The sequence below is a fragment of the Amblyomma mixtum genome, chromosome 2 (genome assembly GCF_055824585.1).
Source record: "Amblyomma mixtum isolate Tamu chromosome 2, ASM5582458v1, whole genome shotgun sequence".
NCBI classification, from domain to species: Eukaryota; Metazoa; Arthropoda; class Arachnida; order Ixodida; family Ixodidae; genus Amblyomma; species Amblyomma mixtum.
Genome location: NC_143013.1, coordinates 43884446 through 43902389, shown reverse-complemented (window position 1 = coordinate 43902389; position 17944 = coordinate 43884446). Strand labels below are relative to the sequence as shown.

The 17944-nt window shown below is 51.5% G+C and overlaps 1 protein-coding gene across 5 annotated transcripts in view; it reads left to right on the top strand.

Moving 5' to 3' along the window:
- LOC149359162 (intersectin-1-like) overlaps positions 1 to 15912 on the top strand; it is an 86188-nt gene extending 70276 nt beyond the window's left edge. For 2 of the 5 annotated variants that reach the window (XM_089571410.1, XM_089571407.1), the window contains 5 exons: positions 2360 to 2487; positions 3283 to 3359; positions 5736 to 5819; positions 10555 to 10728; positions 14269 to 15912. In XM_089571410.1, the coding sequence (XP_089427536.1) occupies positions 2360 to 2487; positions 3283 to 3359; positions 5736 to 5819; positions 10555 to 10728; positions 14269 to 14417 (612 nt within the window). In that variant the 3' untranslated portion in view covers positions 14418 to 15912. Of the gene's footprint in view, positions 1 to 2359; positions 2488 to 3282; positions 3360 to 5735; positions 5820 to 8057; positions 8136 to 10554; positions 10729 to 14268 lie in introns of all 5 variants that reach the window. The other 3 variants (XM_089571411.1, XM_089571408.1, XM_089571409.1) reach the window with 3 other exon arrangements.
- Positions 15913 to 17944: the final 2032 nt, after the last annotated feature.

The window sequence follows — 17944 nt, the reverse complement described above, 5'->3', positions numbered from 1 at the left end:
CTGAGCCACCGCGGCGGCGGAAAGCATAAGGAAATATTGATATTGCTGTTTGCTTTTGCTAGAGAGGGAAAGTAGCTCAGTAATTTCTATAAGATGTCCTATGGGAAATTATTACTGATTTGCTTTCCGTTTGTAAGTGCGAAAAGTACAGTAATGGTAATTTATTTACGCAATACTGCACATCTTTTTGGTGCAGTCAAGAAACGCAGCAACAAAATGCAAAAAGCACTGAGAACACTGGTTTGTACAAGTAGCACTTGATAGAAATACTTTTTTCAGAATTCATGGATTAGAGCGTTTGGAACATGCAGATATCTATGATCCATTGCGGTTTCAAAACTGATGGATATCTTTTTTCTGCAAGAATTTAAAAGTGTAAATAATCAAATTGTAGGGTTTACCGTCCCGAAGAGACACATGGGATATGAGGGTGGACGCCGTAGCGGAGGGCTCCGATTTTAATTTAGACCACCTAGGCTTCTTTAACGTGCACTGACATCGCACAGACGCTGGCGTTTTCGTATTTCGCCTCCATCGAAAACGGCCACCGCGGCCAGCATCGATCCTGCGACCTTGGGGATCAGCAAGCGAACGGCAAAGCCACTGAGCCGTTGCGGCGGGCCTTCCTTCAAGAGGGCAGTATATCACCCGGGGAAGTTTACGGAATCCAGAAGCCGTGGAAAATGAGAAACTACACCAATTTTTTTTTGTCCAGCCAACACATGCGTCCTTGTAACTGAGACGTGCAGCCAGCTTCTGCGTGTGCGACCGCCTCAGCACTCCTTTCAGGCTGCGCTCCCGGCTCACTCGAGAATTTTTAGTTACGGCTGTCATTGTTCCGCGCACTTCTTCAGACAGCTGTGTAGGAAACGGGAAGGGTGACTCACAGAAAGCAAGGCAGTCGCCGCACGTCCTCGGTGTGAACAAGAGCGGCTGCGTTGAGCGTTCATTGGCGAGTGATGATGGCGTTATGGGGTGACGTAGGGCTCGTGTCGCCGCGCAGGCCGTGACGAAGGATGTAAAAGCAGCAGCTTGGTCTGTGAGCGACTAAGTCGAAGAGGTTGAGACACGGTGGCGACCAGACTATGTGCAACTATCAGATTTTTTCACGACAAAAGGCCACAGTATCATATCGCCGCAGCGCGCTATGGAGCTATCAGCGATTTCAGCTGTTTGATGTGGCCATGGAGATAAGAGGAATTAAGCGATAAAAAGGCTTCCAAGGTCGTTGCGTGACCCGTCGCCTGGGCGTCCTGGATATTAACATGTCCAGTCCTGTCTCTCGTTCCATGCGGAACGTTATTGTATTGTGTCGGATACATTCCCGATAGTATCTCTGGTCAGATGAATGGTGTGTGCCCATTGTCTGACGGTGACGTAGCCGCTGGAACAGGCAGTGCGGATATGTTTGCGGTGATACGCAACCACGTGTGCAAAAGCGGTAGCGAGAGCAAACGAGGCTGATGGGGAATGGGTGCCAGCGTCATGTTTGACTGCGCGCGCCAATTCCTCTAGTCGATGGCGTTTTTTTTTTCTTTAATCGCGTATCAGCTGAACCGCATATCTCTACCTTGTTGCCTCCCCTTTTCCGTTTTTCTTTTGTTGCTAGCGGGACCGCGCTTTTCGAAGGCTTTTAGAATATTCTGTGCTGGATACAGCAGATGCGCAGTAAGAATAATAGACACCTTTAGCATACCGTGTACCGTATTAACGTTACCGTTACCGGAGTACCGGGAGCCCGCCCACCGCCGGTGAGCACGCGCTGATTGGTCCCGATGCTGCAGGTGCGCGCGTAGCTGCCGGGTACGTGGCGACATCAAAGAGGTTTGTGCATGCTCATTGGCTGCGCGCGGGCTCCCGGTACTCCTTTACCTGTAACGGAAACACGGTACACAGTATGCTAAAGGTGTCTAATAGTAGACACCCTTAGCGTACCGTGTTACCGTTACCGGAGGTCCGGGATCCCGCCCACCGCCAGTGCACACGCACTGATTGGTCCCGATGCGGCAGGCCTTGCGCGCAGCTGCCGGGTACTTGGCGCCATCTGGCGGCCTCAAGGCGATGCGCACTGACGGTACGCCTTTTGCTAAAGGTGTCTAGTATAGTGGTGGCGTACTGGCGTAGAAGTATACCGGACCATTTGGGTTCCCGCTGAGCGTATGTTTGCTTCATTACTTAACCTCTCGTGCCCGCGGACCAGCCAAGTGCTGTTATAGAGAGCGTGGGCCCTACCTGCTAGTTCGCGTGCTCAGCAAGCATCCGATAACCCGGTATATCTCTGCCCTGATACGTCTCCGCTGTGCATTCTCATTCAGGTAGTGCTCACGGGCATCGCTGTCTCTTTTCTTCGTTGACCCAGCCGCTGTTCCTGAACACGGTGCTGGTGGAAGACGGCTCGGACGGGGGCAGCCCTTCTGACGACACGTTCCAGATATCGGTTCCCGACGCCCCGCGGAGCGTCTTCCGCGCTGCCAACGCCAACGAGAAGTGCGCCACCTTCCCCCCTCTCTCTTTCCTTTTTACCGCCACTGTCGCTAGTGGGCGCGTGTGAAAGCCAACAGACAGTGGTAGTACCCTGTGTGCACTGCTTATAGGCCGATTACCGTGTATTGCTTAACAAAGCATTAAAATTTTAAACGTACCGACGAAGCTCGCCGTCACTGCATGCTCTAGATATTAGAAAACCACCGAGCGTGTACTCTAATACGTTGCAAAGCCATTAAACCTCAAATACAACAATACGCTGTGAAGATCTGCGGGTGTAGTAACCACGAATTGAAGAGTAAGTATTTTGGGATCGGGGAAAAAGCATTTCGACGGATGCAAATAATAAATTGCGCAACTTGCAACTGGTGTCGCCCGCCAGAAAGATGACGACCAAAACCTCTCCGCCACGAAGCAACATTGAGCAGAGTTATTTTGTCGGTCCAATAGTAATCATCTCATACTTGTAGCAGGTATTCGTGTAAGTTGAAACATGTTCTAGTGTGAATTGAAAGACGCATGAACAAGGCAGCGTTTGTCCTTACAACACTCGGCACGCAGTTGCACTAGGTGGCCGTTCAGTGGGGCACGTGCCAGTTTTGCGAACTCTTCGGATGAATAAACAACAAAAAAAGGGCGCGATTATTTTATGGTTCATTTGACGCGTATCGGTATTGCCTGAGCGGACGCCATAGGCGGTTGGCCTTGGAAAGATACCATGGGATACAGAGCTTCCGGAACAGTTATGTGTGCGTGTGTGTTCACGGCGTTTCGCTTCTGTACGCCGTTCGTGCGCAGGCTGCTCTGGGTCAAGAAGATCAAAGAAGCCGCCCACAACTACCGCAATACGGAGGCGAAGCAGATGAAGGTCTCGGGTGAGCGTCATTCTTCCTGCCGCCGGCTGTTCCGTCTTCCTATCTCCCTCGCATGTTGATTCTTGGCCTTCTTGTTTACGCTGGTGTTTCTTTTTCACTCGTGACTGAGTTGCGTTGCGTTCTGACCGCGCGCGCGTGCGCGTCGTGTACCGGAAGTGCCCGGTTGTGCAAAGGGGAAGTCGTGAGTGGGCCGTTAGTTATTCTCTGTGTACGCGCTCGAAGAGAAAGAGAATGAATGAAAAAGAATCGGTGAGAAAAAAGGGCATGTTTGCATAGCCCGGCCTCGACGCAGCGTGATCGCGATTTTTTGTGCGCGCATAATGTCGTACGCGTACACAAATGATATGGCATTCGGTTATTGTCATAAACGGCCGCATCAGCGGCAAGCGAAACAGAAAGCTTGTTAAGTGGCGCCGTCGCTGGCGCAGTCACGGCGCTTTGTGACCGCTGTTGACGCTCCTTAGCCTTATTGTTTGCCTACGAATAGCAATGACTGCCCGGCGTGTTATTTTTTGTACGAGTTTATTCTTCTACCTCTTTAACTATTTCTCTTTAACTATTCCTAGGCTCTCGGTCAATGAGAGGAACTAGATGAAAGCGTATGAGCACGTATCCTCGCATATACTGAAAAACAACCGTAGGGAACTTATTGCCCATCGCCAAATGTGTAGCCAGTCATGCAGTAGCAAGCCACTTGCGATTTTTGCATGTGTGTAAGTGCACGTATTTGTTCGAGTCTCGCCTTTTTGTAACGCTGTCTCTTTGTCTTTGAAAAACTGCCTTTTGTGATTGTTATCTGGTTCCTATCTGATGCTCACTATTGCGTACACATTCCGCTGAGCACGCATTGATACTTTTTGCCTAGCGCACGCAGGTTTGTAGGGTGCTTCACTGCCCCCTTTTCTTTCTATTTCTTTCTTTAAACGATTGTTTTCATTAGATAACGGTATCTCGAGCTTTAGCGATTGCAGCTGGCACAGCGATTGTGTTATGTGAGCTTTAAGTCAGAAATCCCTGTTCCGGGAACGAATACAATTGATCTCCTATGTATACATTGGATGCATTGAAAGAGGCATCCAACGAGCTGTGTCGCAAGAGTACTTTGTATAGTGACGTACGGCATAAGACATTTGGAAGTTTAATTTTTTTCCTTCATAGATGTCTGGGATAAGGGAAAAGCATTTTCGTAAAAGCGCGCTACTTTCTCATGACCGGACTTGAATCGATTTGAATATGATTATTTCACGCTTAGCAGCTCCGGACTGTAACGCCACAGCGCGTAATAACGTGAAGATAACGTGAGTGAGGGGCTGCTGTGGAACTTCTCGCGTGGTCAGTCACTGTCATGGAAAGTGCGACCCCTGTCGCCCCACGCGGAACTGATCGCTCTTGTGAATTCGCGACCTCCGCGAACTGCGTCATTTGACAGCTTCAGAATTCTGGGATGTGCTACCGTGATTCGCTTACGCGGGTACCTAACTACATTGGTGCAGTGGCATGTGCGCTATCGCACCGGGCCTGTCGGGGCAGTGAATCGCCAACTACACTTGTGCTGTTGGCATGCGCAGATGATGCCTCGCGAGAGCGGATCGCGCTATGCCAAACTTTTGTACTGGGGATTTGGTTTTATGAAGTTTAACGACCCGAAGCGACTCAAGCAATTAGGGGCGCCGTAGTGGAGGGCTCGGGATAATGATTTCGACCACCAGTGGTTCTTTAATGTACACTGGCCTTTAGCATTTCGCCTCCATCTATGTTCTGGAGGGTTTTAGCAGAGCGTTGCAGTATACCTAGAGCGTTCTATAGCGTGGCGTGTACAGCTACGCTACAGTGTACGTGGTACCGACAGTGTGGTGTGTTTTGTGCCGGCAACGGCGAGCGGAGACCCGCGCCGAGTAACGGCAGCCTCGTAGACGACGTAGGCCCTCGTCGGGGCGCGCGAGCGCCCAACTGCAGGCACAAATAAAGTTTGTTCCAATCCAATCCAATGTGCTGTAAAACGCTCTGCTGCAACCTTTACCGCTGCTGTCGGATGCCAGCTACAGATGCGAAAAACACGAGAAAAATAAGTGCCCTGCCCGCACCGCCATAACACAACGGGCTGGGCGCTAGCTGCAGACGGAGCGCGCATGCGCCCATAGTTTAACGCCTTAGTTCTCAGCTGCTGCACTATCACTACCTCAACCGAGTCTGCAAGGCACTGCGCATGCTGCACAAGCGCAGCTAACGCCCGACGTCAGTGGTAACGGTTCTTGAATAAGCGCTACGCTAAGATGTTCTTATTACCGCACTGTATGCTGAGATGTGTAGCGTTCACGCAACCTGTGTCTAACGTGGACGTGCTTCCCTCCTCTGCCTGCTGCCGTTGCGGTGCAGCCAAAGCGCCGAAACAGAGCGGCGTCGGCCGCCTCCTAGTTGTCGTAGTCGAGGGGCGCAACCTGAACAGCGGAGCGGGACACGGTAAGGACGCTGGGCCTGTGCGCCTGTATGTGTGCGGGTGTGGCACGAGTACGCGGCTCTGGCTGCATGCGTCTGGGTCCTCTGTGCGCGCTGGTGTGGACTAACAGCACGTGGCCGTCGGTGTGCTTTTACCACTGCGTATCGTATGTAACGTACAGGCGCCCACAGACTTAACACGAATGACGGAAAGCGTGGCTCGGCGTGCCGCCAGCGCCACGAAACGACAGTCATTGGGTGCGAGATAGTGGCTTTCGGTATGTTTACGGCGGCTGACGACAGCCGGTGCGCAGCTCGCTTTGACTGCTTTTTCGTCTGTGCCCAATCGCCGCGTACACTCCTTACGAGGGTGTTTATCAGGCTTTTGCTCGCGTATCTGCCTCGCACGCGCCGGCCGCGCGCTTTGCAGGTTTCTTATCGCGGAACGCGAATTGCGCGCTAAGCTGCCTCAACTCGCGCGCCTTGCGAGTCTGGTCCCAAGGCTGCCGATCTTGGAAAATAAATGTTAGAAGCAGTGTGGTGCGCTGCCTGAAGTTCCGGCATATATGGGCGAACTTGGAAGCGCACCGTACTGTGGCTTGTAAAATTTATTAGAGCGGAAGTTCTACTCTTCGCACTCAACTCCCAATCACATGTTTGACACTGAGCCGGCGGAGTGGATGTGTTGCAAGTGACGTCATACCACGTGACTCGCAATGGAGAGGCGCCGCCGCTTCGCTCGCTCGAAGCCTCGCCGCTGCTATACAGCATCGCTTGGTGTAACTAGCGCTAAACCTGTGCTAGTTTTTTTTTCTTTTTGTTAGATCAACACCCTTCGGACCAAACTCGCAAAGCGCGCGAGCTGAGGCAACTTAGCGGGCAATTTCGGGCTCCCGCGAAAAAAAAAAAACTGCAACGCTTTGCCTGGGCGTGCGAGGCCGCATCGGTGAGCAAAAAATTCAGGGGGCACTTTGTTGACCTAAAGTGCGGTGAGGCGAAAGCCTTTAGCGCGGTGTTGCTGCTTGTGTCACTGATGTGGGGTTAAGATGTTAATTAAGTACACAGTAGTTTGTGGATCTTACATGCTGGAGACACTGGAGGACGTTTGGGAGGCATCCGTCTGATTCGACGCCTTTCTGCAAACACTCTCCAGCGGTCTAGATAAGGAGAACTATATATGCGTGGGCAGAAAGTAGCGTAGCCATTAGCACGCTCCGCTGCGGACCAGCGGGATGGTGATCCGAATCCTATTGTGCACAAAGATTTTTTTTTTCTGGTCTGACTAGAAAAGCGTGACACCTTTGCTGACAACCTTTTGTCGACGACGATGATACATTAAAGGCTTTCGCCTTAAAACGCTGAGAGACGCCCCCTAACAAGTGTGCTGATTACGCGGCGATCGGGCACGGGCCAAAAATCAAAGCGAGCTGTGCGGCAGCTATCGGGAGCCGCTGTAGACATACGAACAGCATTATCTCGCACCCGATGACTATCGCTTCGGGGCGCTGGCTGCAATCCAAGCCACGCTTCCCGTCGTTCGTGTTAAGTCTGTGGGCGCCTGTACAGTCGTCGCCTTTTATGAACTTGACGAGGATGATTTAATCGCTGGTTGGTATTTATTTCAAAGGAGTATGGTACGCTGCTGTTCGCCTTGTCATTTCGTTTCTTCTTTTTTTCCTTTGTGTTGCAACTGTCGGCATGCAAGAATGAAATTGTAATTTAGCTGCTTCAGAACCGCTCGTACATTAACTCTGGGTACTTTCGTTTTGCAGTAACCCCCTAGCGAGTGTGGATGAGGCAAACGTATGTAAGCTGTGTCTTCTATTTACAGTGGCTGAGAAAATCGCATAAAGGGGCTACTGACCGTGTCCTCTATTTACAATGCGCAGCAAACGTGGCAACTAGCTTGAAAATAAAAAGACTGAGGTAAAGTCTGATTTAGTTCCACATTTCTTATTCTTGCCACGTTTTGTCACATTCCCGACTTAGTGCACTCCCTAAGGCTGTCCTTTGGGCATTCTCGCATACAAGCCTCCTGTTTCCACGACTCAGTAACTGCGTCACGCGGAGCGACAGTGTGCCTGGTGCGCCAGGCTGCGTTCTCGTTCATAAGGGCGGCGACTGTACATGCTGCGGCTGACTCTCTAAAACGGCGGCTGGTGCTTGAACGAGCGCGTCTTGCTCGAGCACGTTTGGTGTGGTGTGCAGTGACTGACGTGTTCGTGTGCCTGCTCGCGCGCTTGCATGTGACGTCACCTGCAGTGAGCCGGCGACCAGCGGTTGGCCAGTTAAAGCTAGTCGTAGCGCAGGCGTGCGATCTCGACCTGAAGGACGTCGAAGGTACGCACTCATTAAGCACTCGTTTACTTATTGTTTACACCTCGGTAATTAATCTTTGAAGCGAATAACTTGAGAGATTTTGTGTAATGAGCGTTGCCCTGAAACAAGGTTGGCTTTTTGTTGAGTCTCACGATGCGGTGGAAACGCAACGGCAGAGCTGTGTGTTTGAACCAGTTAATTATCCCCCCCCCCCCCCCCCCACACACACACACATCTCCCAGCAGCAGACCGATGCCTTCGCCTCCTCGAAGAAAACGACAGAAAAGTACAGCCCGAGAATTATTCTGTGTACTCATCTTCGCCCCTCTCCCCCACTGTTCTCCCACTCTGATCTGCTTCCCATCGAAACGAAAAAATTCATTACCACTTTTCCCTGGAAGCCCTCCTTCACAGCACGGTCGGCTCCCGTGTAGTCCACTAATGTTCTGCAGGGAGGCCAGCTTGCGCCTATTCTTGTGAAGCGCTGCTCTCATCCCCACCTTGACCACTTCCCTCAACCGTCGCATTTTCTCTCACACCCTTCCCGTCGCGCCCATTCCTTCCCATCCTTCTTCCCATTTTCCCTCTCCCCAGCTGCATTAACCGCCTGTTGTCGCAGAGACGCATGCCTGCATACAGCTGAAACACTTTTATGTATTTATCGTGGAAACGGTACTCATTGTGTTTCGACCTTGTGGCACCAGTGGTGTGCGGTGTGCTCGGTGTCAACACATACTATACTGATTTGCTGCATGGCGGATACTAACGGCACATTGCATGTAGTTGCTGACTGTTCTTGCTGTCATTGTGTAATGTCCGCGTTTGCCGCCCAGGATGTGGCGTTCAGTTAAAATTCGGTGTTGCTCTCTAGCTTGCATTTTTGCTTGCGTTTTTTTTTTACTGTTGTTTTCCTGTGCTGTGTCTCGGGCTTCTTGCTTATCAAGTGTCTTCTCTGAGTTTTTTTTTTTTTTTTCTCTTCAGGGGTGCTCATTGAATATATCGTACTAAACCGTCAGTGAGTACCCCGTAGCTAAAAGTATAGCGGCCTTGCCTGGTCTGCAGCTTTTGGAATAGAAGTTGTTTAATCTTTCAGAGCATATTCGGTTTTCATGCGGCTTAACTACGTACGCAAGATAAGTGTCATGTTTACTCGCATAATGAACGCATTTTCTTTGATTAAAAAAAAAAAGTAGGGGGCTGCGTTCATTACGCGGTGTTCATTAGTGAGCGAAAGTTGGAAGCAGTGCAAACTGGACAAAGAATAAGCTGGTGGATTAAATACTTTATCCGGTATGACCCAATTTCTAAATAAAACAAAACACTCTTCAGCGTGGTTTCCATGTTCGAAAGCATAGTCAACAAAGTATATCTTAAACCTCCCTCCCGTATAACTCCCTAAGCAGCCCGTAATGCTATCCAAAGCGAGCACAACCGGACTGTAGCTCTACTTTTACCATTCAGCGCGAAGCCCAACCGCAACAGTTTGCTACAATCCTTAATATAGCACATCGATAGAGAAGCCCTTTGTGACCAGGCGTGGCTTCCGCTGGTTCTCGGGGGTTTCTCGCGGGCTGCCCGTACCGTAAGAGAAGTACCGAGAATATGGACAGATGTAGCTTTACGTAGTTGTTCTGGCGTTCAAAAAAAAAAAGGACGCTTGCTATTATTCACTATCATCAACAGCAGACTGCGCGCAGAAGGAAAGGGGTGCGTTTATTACGCAAGAAAAAAAAAATGGCCTGGCTTAGTTTATGGTTAAGCCTAGGATGCGAAGCATAGTTTTGCGGTCTGGCGAGCCGCCCTCTCCCTGGCCGACATCTCGCTGCTCAACTGACTCAACGAGTGCGTCGCCTTTTGCGTGACGTCAGTATCTCCTAGCGGTAGGAGCTGGAGTTAGGCCGCCGGCGGAGGCTGCGCGTCCGCAAGCGAGCGCACGAGGCCCCAGCTTTCACAGCTGTTGTGACGTCATATCACGTGGAGCGCCGATGAAGGTCAAGTGGTAGCCACGCGGCCCTGCGCGGCGCAGCAAGGAAGACCTCGGTTGTGCGAGTAATATGCTTCGCATAAAAAAAAAAAGTTTTTGATTTGCTTTTTTGACAGCCAAAAGAGAGTGACCGCATTCATACGCGAGTAAACACGGTAGTATGTTACTTCTATTGACAAGGACATCTTATTGGTTTATGGCAGAATAGAGGAAGTAGGACGGTTCTAAAAGCATGGATTAGGACAAGAAACCCCAGTCTGCTCACCAGCGTTTCCAGAAGAACTTGTCTTTAAGTCCTCTTCTCGAGCGGTGTTCAGTGAATGAGGCTTAGGGTTCTGCTTGTTGAACATCGGTTAATAATTCCAGCGGGGGGGCTAAAACATGTTAAATGGCAGCAGTGCTGAGTTTCGGACTCGAGCGGCGAGTCCAAGTGAGTGTGTGTGGCAACAATAATAGGGCCGTGCGACCCGTACTGCGAGGTGAGCATGGCCTGCCAGGAGCACAAGACGCACGTGGAGGCCGGCACCGGCAGCCCGCAGTGGAACAGCTCCATGCAGTTCCTGGTGCGCGACCTGCGCAGGGACGTGCTCTGCCTGACCGTCTTCAGCCGGGAGCTCTTCTCGCCCAACGGTGAGCGCCGGGCTGCGGCCGCTCCTCGGCGCGGTTTCGGTTTCTGCGCGTCTGCAGGGTTATTATTCGTTAATTGCACCGAAGTACCGACGAGACTCGCATTTTCGAAAATCTACCTAAAGAGGTTTTTACGTGTGCTAACTTCAAAGAGGTCATTACCAATGTCTTTTAACCACTGAAAATGCCCTTCTGAAACTTGCATTTGTGATTATTTTAGATCTGACGAAGATGTATCTCGGAGTGCTTTTATATCTATACATGCATGAATTTTAAACATGTGTATGTACGTAAGCTGCTATTTGTTCAATGCACTGTGACCATTTCTTGTAATTTGCTTTTGCCCTCCCTACTTGGACTAAAAAGGTCTGCATATCATGTAAATAAAAATAAACTAGTGACGATATGATTACAGTGAGGCGCCTAACTGCAGTAAAGAAGTTTAGTTAAACAGCTTCCTGGTTAATACGTATTGGTGGTTTATTGACTGCCGCCACCGGTGACAGTACTATGCTTCAAAAAAAGTATTTCCCCTGTTTATATATATATATATATATCGCTTTTAACATATTGTCTGTATCTAGGCTGCACCAGACATCAGAAAAGTGCGATGTTTTGCTCCATAAATATACCTCATTCTACTTGCTTTTCCTGAACGCCGGCCATCCACTCTTCGTCCTTTCCCGCAGTCGTTTAACAAAACACAGTCAGTCAGCAGCCGGCTTGCTGTCGCGGCCTCGCCTACGCCGTCTCCGCGTGTGCTTGCTTGCCCGTCGCGGACGCGGTGTAATTCGCCTGTGTATACGCGAACGCCCAACGTCGCGCGACCGGGTCCTTACTTGAGTGGCGTCGCCCGCTGTCGCAGACCCATTACACGCCGCGTTTGCGAATTAAAGCGGCGCTCCTCGTCCACAGCTGCGTGACGCGCGAAATCTACATCACCGGGCACAGTCGCGCGTCCGGACAGCGCTGGTCAGGGCGAGAGTTGGCGAGAAATGAGAGCAGAAAAAACAAATATAGAGCTCGGGGGCGGTGTGATTCGTTTTTGCGAGAAATCGCGACGATAGCTGTGGCGACGGCGGCGACGTTCCGGTGCGGAGTTTTTTATTTCCCGCCCGGAAAGAATAGAGCGGACGGGGATGACAAAGGAAAGGGACCGTGAGAAATGCTGGACGCGTTGGCGCTCTAACGTCTCGCCGTCCTCGTGATGCAACGGGGTCGCACGTCCGCCGTGGAGGGAAACTGCGGGAGGTGGAAGCATGTGAGTGTGCGTATGGTGTCTGTATGGGGTGGGCATGATATAGGGTGAGGAAGGACGTCTGTATTCTTGTCCACGCGAGAGCTCGTGAATGACTAAACGTGTCGCTCCAAATTACGCCAGCAGATTGTATCGGTTTACGCCGCACACTCGCATGCTAGCTTCCCGTTCCCAGCAACGCATATGTGCATATTCATTTGCTTGCTGCATGATGCCAGCTGACAGCGTGTACGCCTTTTCTGCGTTTGTAGGTTTTCGTTTACTTTTATTTTCTCCCGCATTCTCCGCGCAGTGTATGCTGTTGTCGAGAAATAGACCAGCGTATGTTTTTAGAGCTCCAATCTCTGGATGTTGTAAGTGGGAATGGCCCGCTGGCGTGCAGTTTTGTGCTGTTCTTACATTCAAACGAAAGGTAGCCGTGAATAGTGTTGTGCCGCTTTTGACTTTCTGGTTTCTTCCTTTCTAAGCTGTCAGCCCCCAGCGCAGGCTTTTTCTCTCCCCCCTCATTTTCCTTCTCAGTCGCCGGTCTCTCCCAAGTGCGTACTCGTACGCGCACTGACGCAACATATGAACCGCCTGCGACGGGCTGCCTTCTAGGCACTTCCTCCGTTGAACTAAGCTACGAATCTGAGTGCGCGATGGCTGCACTCGATTTTCCATATTCGTCTACCTGAGGCCTGCCCGCACCACTTTCTGTTATACAGCTCCTTCATGCCTTCGCTTGCTCTTCGTGAGTTTGAGACGAACGGAGGACTTGTACGGTGGAGACTTCGTCAAGAAGCATCAACGAGGCGACACCCTTCTCAGTAGGTCGCGAGTTCAACTTTACGGCTGAGCGAAATGGAAAAGAGCCCGCATGCAACTACTTCAGCTTACCGTGAGGGCAGTGAGGCTCGCGCTGGCAGTCAACTCGAGGTGGCAGCGGCTGACGCGCGTTGCGTCAGTGGGGCCTCTGGCTATTGGAGGAAGAGATCTGGAGTAAGGCGCGGAGGATAGCCAATCTTGCTTCCGGTTGGTTACATCGAACGGGCGAAGTGGATAAAATTTGAAACTCAAAGAAGAAAGAGAATTCGATGTGCGCAGAGACAACATTTTGCTCGACTCGGATCTTTAGGTTAATTGTGCACCGTAGCCTGCTTGAGTATTGATGGAACCTGCAGAGCATCACTCGTGGCTTGGGCACAGGCGTGAAGAGCCCGTCACCGAAACCGTGGCCCGCCTAATGACTGGTAATCAGTGGCGCGTCGAACACGTCGCCCGTCTCGTTGGCGTTTCGTGGCTGATGTCATGCCGGTAAAGGCCGATTCACATGACAGTCCGTTCGCCCGCGGCCCGCGCACTACGTGTTCATGCGTCAGCAAATTGAGAGGCGCGCTGACCAGGCCGCGGGCTGACAGCGCGCCTGTCAATGTGACGACGCATGAACACGTAGTGCGCGGGCCGCGGGCGAACGGACCGTCGTGTGAATCGGCCTTTTAACCGTCTGTGGGAGGTGCTTGTGTGAACTCGCTCGAACTCGCATTTCTCGCACTGCCGAACGACCTCGCGGCTTCTCTGGTTTTCCCTCCTTCTCTGAAATCTCGGCGACGCCCGTGGGCCCGTGGTCACGGTGGAAGAATGCCCTCTCTCTTTTTCTCGCCGGCGCGGCGCCGCTCGACCACGTGACACGTCACCCGATTTCATGCCCGTTCCCTTCCAGGCTTCTTCGCCGATCGCAACACTGACCAGCGCTGCTAGACCAATCGCATGATCGCGCGACTCTTATGTGGTGTGGTCGGTGGGCAGGCTTGCGGCGGCCGAAGGAATATGAATGCCATGCAGGCGCTGCTGACATGTGTAGCACCTTGTAAACTGGTAATGTCTCGTTGTGTGGCGCCTCCTTGTGATTAGCCTATAGTCTGTAGAGGTCTGTATAGGTGCACACGAGTACTGGCATGGACGCGCTCCAGCAAGGTCACTAAAAATAAATGGCGCTGACCAAAAGAAAGATAAAATGACACTTCGGCTGCCTCCCAGTAGCCTTGTGCACAATGAGCGAGGTGCCTGCGGCGTACGCATAGCGGCATGTTTGCGTCTAGTCCTAAAGTCTTAGCTGGTCTGACACGCGTCCGCGCTAGTATACGTCTCCCCGCTACTCTTGAACTCTCTACTGTCCGGTTCGCTGTACTGAACCCTTAGCCTGCTGGGCAGTGCAGATCATCCTGTCGCCTCAGCGTGCTGCGGCGTAGTTACCATAGGGTCCTCTTCTTGTTCTCTCTCTTCCCCTGCCCCGGCCCTTATGAAAGACTTCCTGGGTCGCACGGAGATTCGCGTGTGGGACATCGCCCAGGAGACTCGCCAGACCCCGGGCCCCATCACCAAGCATCTGCGGCTCTACGAGGTGGACCAGGGCGAAGTGGTCATCCGGCTGGACCTGCACATCTTCGAGACGTGACGGGCCTCCCCGCCGCTGCTCCCGGCGGCCATGCTGATTTTCTTGCCGTCTTTCCGGGCCGGTTATTTGTCTTCGCCACTGGGCACCCTGTCGAAAGTCGGCGGCCAGGTTGCCGTCTATCCAACTTTGCTGCTGGGACGCCGCGAAACGGCTGCCGAGCGTGTAATTAAGACTTGCTAATCGCGGCTTGTCTGTCGGCCAAAGTGCACAGCACGCACTAGCAGATTATTCGGTGTAATGTAACGATTCTCCGCCGATTCCGTTCAAGTTTGATTCTTTTCACCCTTAACAAATTGCTGGAACGACGCCACACCCTCTCTGTCGCCGAATTCCGCCAGGGGGTGCAGCGAAAGATAAGGTTGAAACAGAATCGAAGATAAAGGATCGTTATATTATACCATACCCTGGCTCGCGTGGTGAGATTTATCCGGTGCTTTTTCACCTGTCCCCTCACAGCCGTGATGATGGGACATCCGAAGGGTAGCTGAAGCAGGCATGGAGCCCACTACGTCCTGCAGGGACAGCACGGTACCTACGCTGTCGCCGATTAATCAGCTCTCATTCGTTGGAGAAATCATTTTTAGAGAAATTCCGTCACAGGGCGTGCTGTGCAAAACCGAAACTTGGTCCACTGACGTATCCGGTTAGAACAGAGTGGCAACCACGCTCCAGCTTTCGACAGGGTGCCTCTTATTTTGTATACGGGTGTCACATTGGAGTCTCCGCATGGCCACGCCATGTTCAGGCATTATATCATCTATCGTATAGCTGAGGCGGGTCCCGTAGACCCTCGGTGCTGGGGCTGAGCTCTACCTGTAGGACAGAGCTACCAGGGGTATTTAGGCCCAGTGTGTATATTGGCGGAACCGGCTGAACGCAGAAGCCGGATCCAGTGCCTGTAATCTATAGAAGAGGAGCCGAATTGCTCAATCCGTGAGAGCGCAGTGATAGTCCTCGGTGCAGAGGATGTGCGAGCTGACGCGGATAGTTTAGCGAAGTTGTCGACGTAGTGTATCCGCTGCTCCACCGTGAGAAAACTGGCACGGCTTCGTCGAAAGCGGTCTTCACGTATTCAGTGGCAGCCGACCTGCGAATACTGGAGGCAAGCACCGCTTATACTTGTCGGCTGGACCTGGCCTCCCTGTCAGCCTGAAAGCGGTTACCCCGCAGCCGGTGCTTGTTTTGTTAGTACAATATTTCCTTCGTTCCTCGAGTCAGGACATCCAAATTTCGCACGAAGCTGTGCCAGCTTTCTTTTCTCATATCGCCGCGACCAAGACGACGACGGTGTTTGTAGGGGTTCGGCGCGTTTTAGTACACGCGCGTCACTCGCCAGCATCTCGTGGGTCCAATTGCGATGTATAGCCCATCTTCGTTTATTAGTGGCATGGAAAGCGCGATTGTGCAGATCACGTGGAAGCAGACAGGACGACGTGCTGTAAGGCCTGAAGAGTCACGGAAGACGGGACATTAAGCCCCACCTCGATGGACACTTCCGAGGCGCGCACGCGGAGCGCCTACGCGCACGGACGTACAGGGTCGTCCACTCTTGGGGTGATCACCGCTCCCCGTGGCTGCGCTCCGCGGAGCGCCAGTGCGTCCGGCGCGGCCGCGCATCGAAGCAAAGCTGCGCATGCGCGGGGGGAACTAGGGGAGGTGCTTCGCGTCGTCTGCTACAGCGCTGGAGCGCGCCGCTCTTGCTTTGCTGTGAAGCGCACTTCACTGAGCTCCAGCGACTGAGGGACCGAGACGGCATCGCGGGAAAGAGCACTTTAATCGCGGCAGCGTATTGGTTTCGCCTAGAGCATGTGAACAGCCTGTTTCTTCACCGTCAGAAAGTCAATTCAATGCAGAAACTGAAACAAGCATCTCCGCAGATAAACGACTTAAGCATTGCCCCCCCCCCCCCCCCCCCGATTGATGAGGATAAAATGACTAAAGCGCTATTCTTTTGCGCGCTGTGCTGGTGCTATTTTTTGTTGTTGCCGCAACTGTTAGTGCCGTGTGTCTGGAGATCCTATCAGGCGCGCTTTTCTTGGTTTAGGGCGATGACGTGATGAGCATAGCGCGCAGTTTCGTGCATCGCTTGATGCTATATCGAATTTGATTAATGGGGCTAATAAAATGGCCAACATCCGTGTAAAATCAGGAAAAAAAAATTGAGCGATTGTTCACTCGTATATATATTTTGTTCATTTGCTTGTCATTTCTTCTACCATTAAGCCGGGCAATAAAAACAGTACTTTGACAGAAGCTAATCAGTGATCTCAGCTTCTCCGCGGCTATTTTATTGTTGTGTTAATGTCGCTCGTAGGTGTTCGTGGATCGCTTTACGGGATGTGCGACACTGCGCTGTCCGGCATAGCAACTGATTTCTGCGATCAAAGGGTCGCAACCTTACGCCCCATAGTCATATTTCTAGATCCGATAAAAAATACAACTTATTTACGTCATGTGAAGCCGCGGTGGCTCAGTGGTTAGGGCTTCCGACTGCTGATCCCGAGGGTGCGGGTTCGATCCCGGCCGCGTTTCGATGAAGACGAAACGCAAGGCGCCTTTGTACTGTGCGATGTCATTGCACGTTAAAGAACCCCAGGTGGTCGAAATTCTCCGGAGCCCTCCACTATGGCGTCCCACATATCCTGAGTCGCTTAATGTCGTTAAACCCGATAAACAAACCAACTAACAAATTATTTTGATTACCATCACTTGATGTAAAATCGCCGAAGCAGTTCCGGTTCGTTGTGGGATACCTGACGCGGGAAGTCGCATTCTAAGGTAGATTAATCGCAAATCAATTCTTTGATTATTACATTCATAAGCTGTTGTAAGGCAGGTAGCACTGACGTTTCTTTTTTCTTTTTTGAGTCTCTGGGATCAATGCACACTGTCTGAGAATGCTGTTTGTGTTCGTTTTGAATAGGCGGTTGGAGGGGAAAAGCTATGAGAGACGTGTCTGTTTTCTAGCTTACAATTAAGCTGTATTCTGTGAGAAAGAAGCAACACAGAGAAGTCAAGTGAAAGAGGAAAGAAATGAGTGACATATATTTACAAAAACATTTTCTGCACAGTTAGACACGGAAAAGACGTTGAGTAAAAGACATGACACTTTAGACGTAAGAGGCACAACTATTTCTGCCTGAAAACAAACGAAGTGAGTCACCATCTCTCTTGAAGACGGTACTTGTGAGGGTGCCCTTCACCTCAGAAAAAGTGGTCGGGGTGGGGGAAAATGCATAACCCAAGTTGAAAGGAGGAGACAAGCGATGGGGCTCGTGCGATACTTTGGTATGGATATGTGAGCGTTTCTTGCTTACTGGTGTGCCTTTTTTTTGGTCTGTTTTCTCCTGGGCCCATATCTTCGCTCTAATCGCTGTTGGCGTCATTGCAGAGCAGTTCTTTCTTAAAACTCTACTCTGTTCAGTAGCGAGTGGCTTCGCCACCACCGTCAATGACAGCTCGCATTCTGCTTGGCATGGAGCTGTACAGCGAACGACAAAAGCTAGTGTTGGACCTAAGGCGATCCC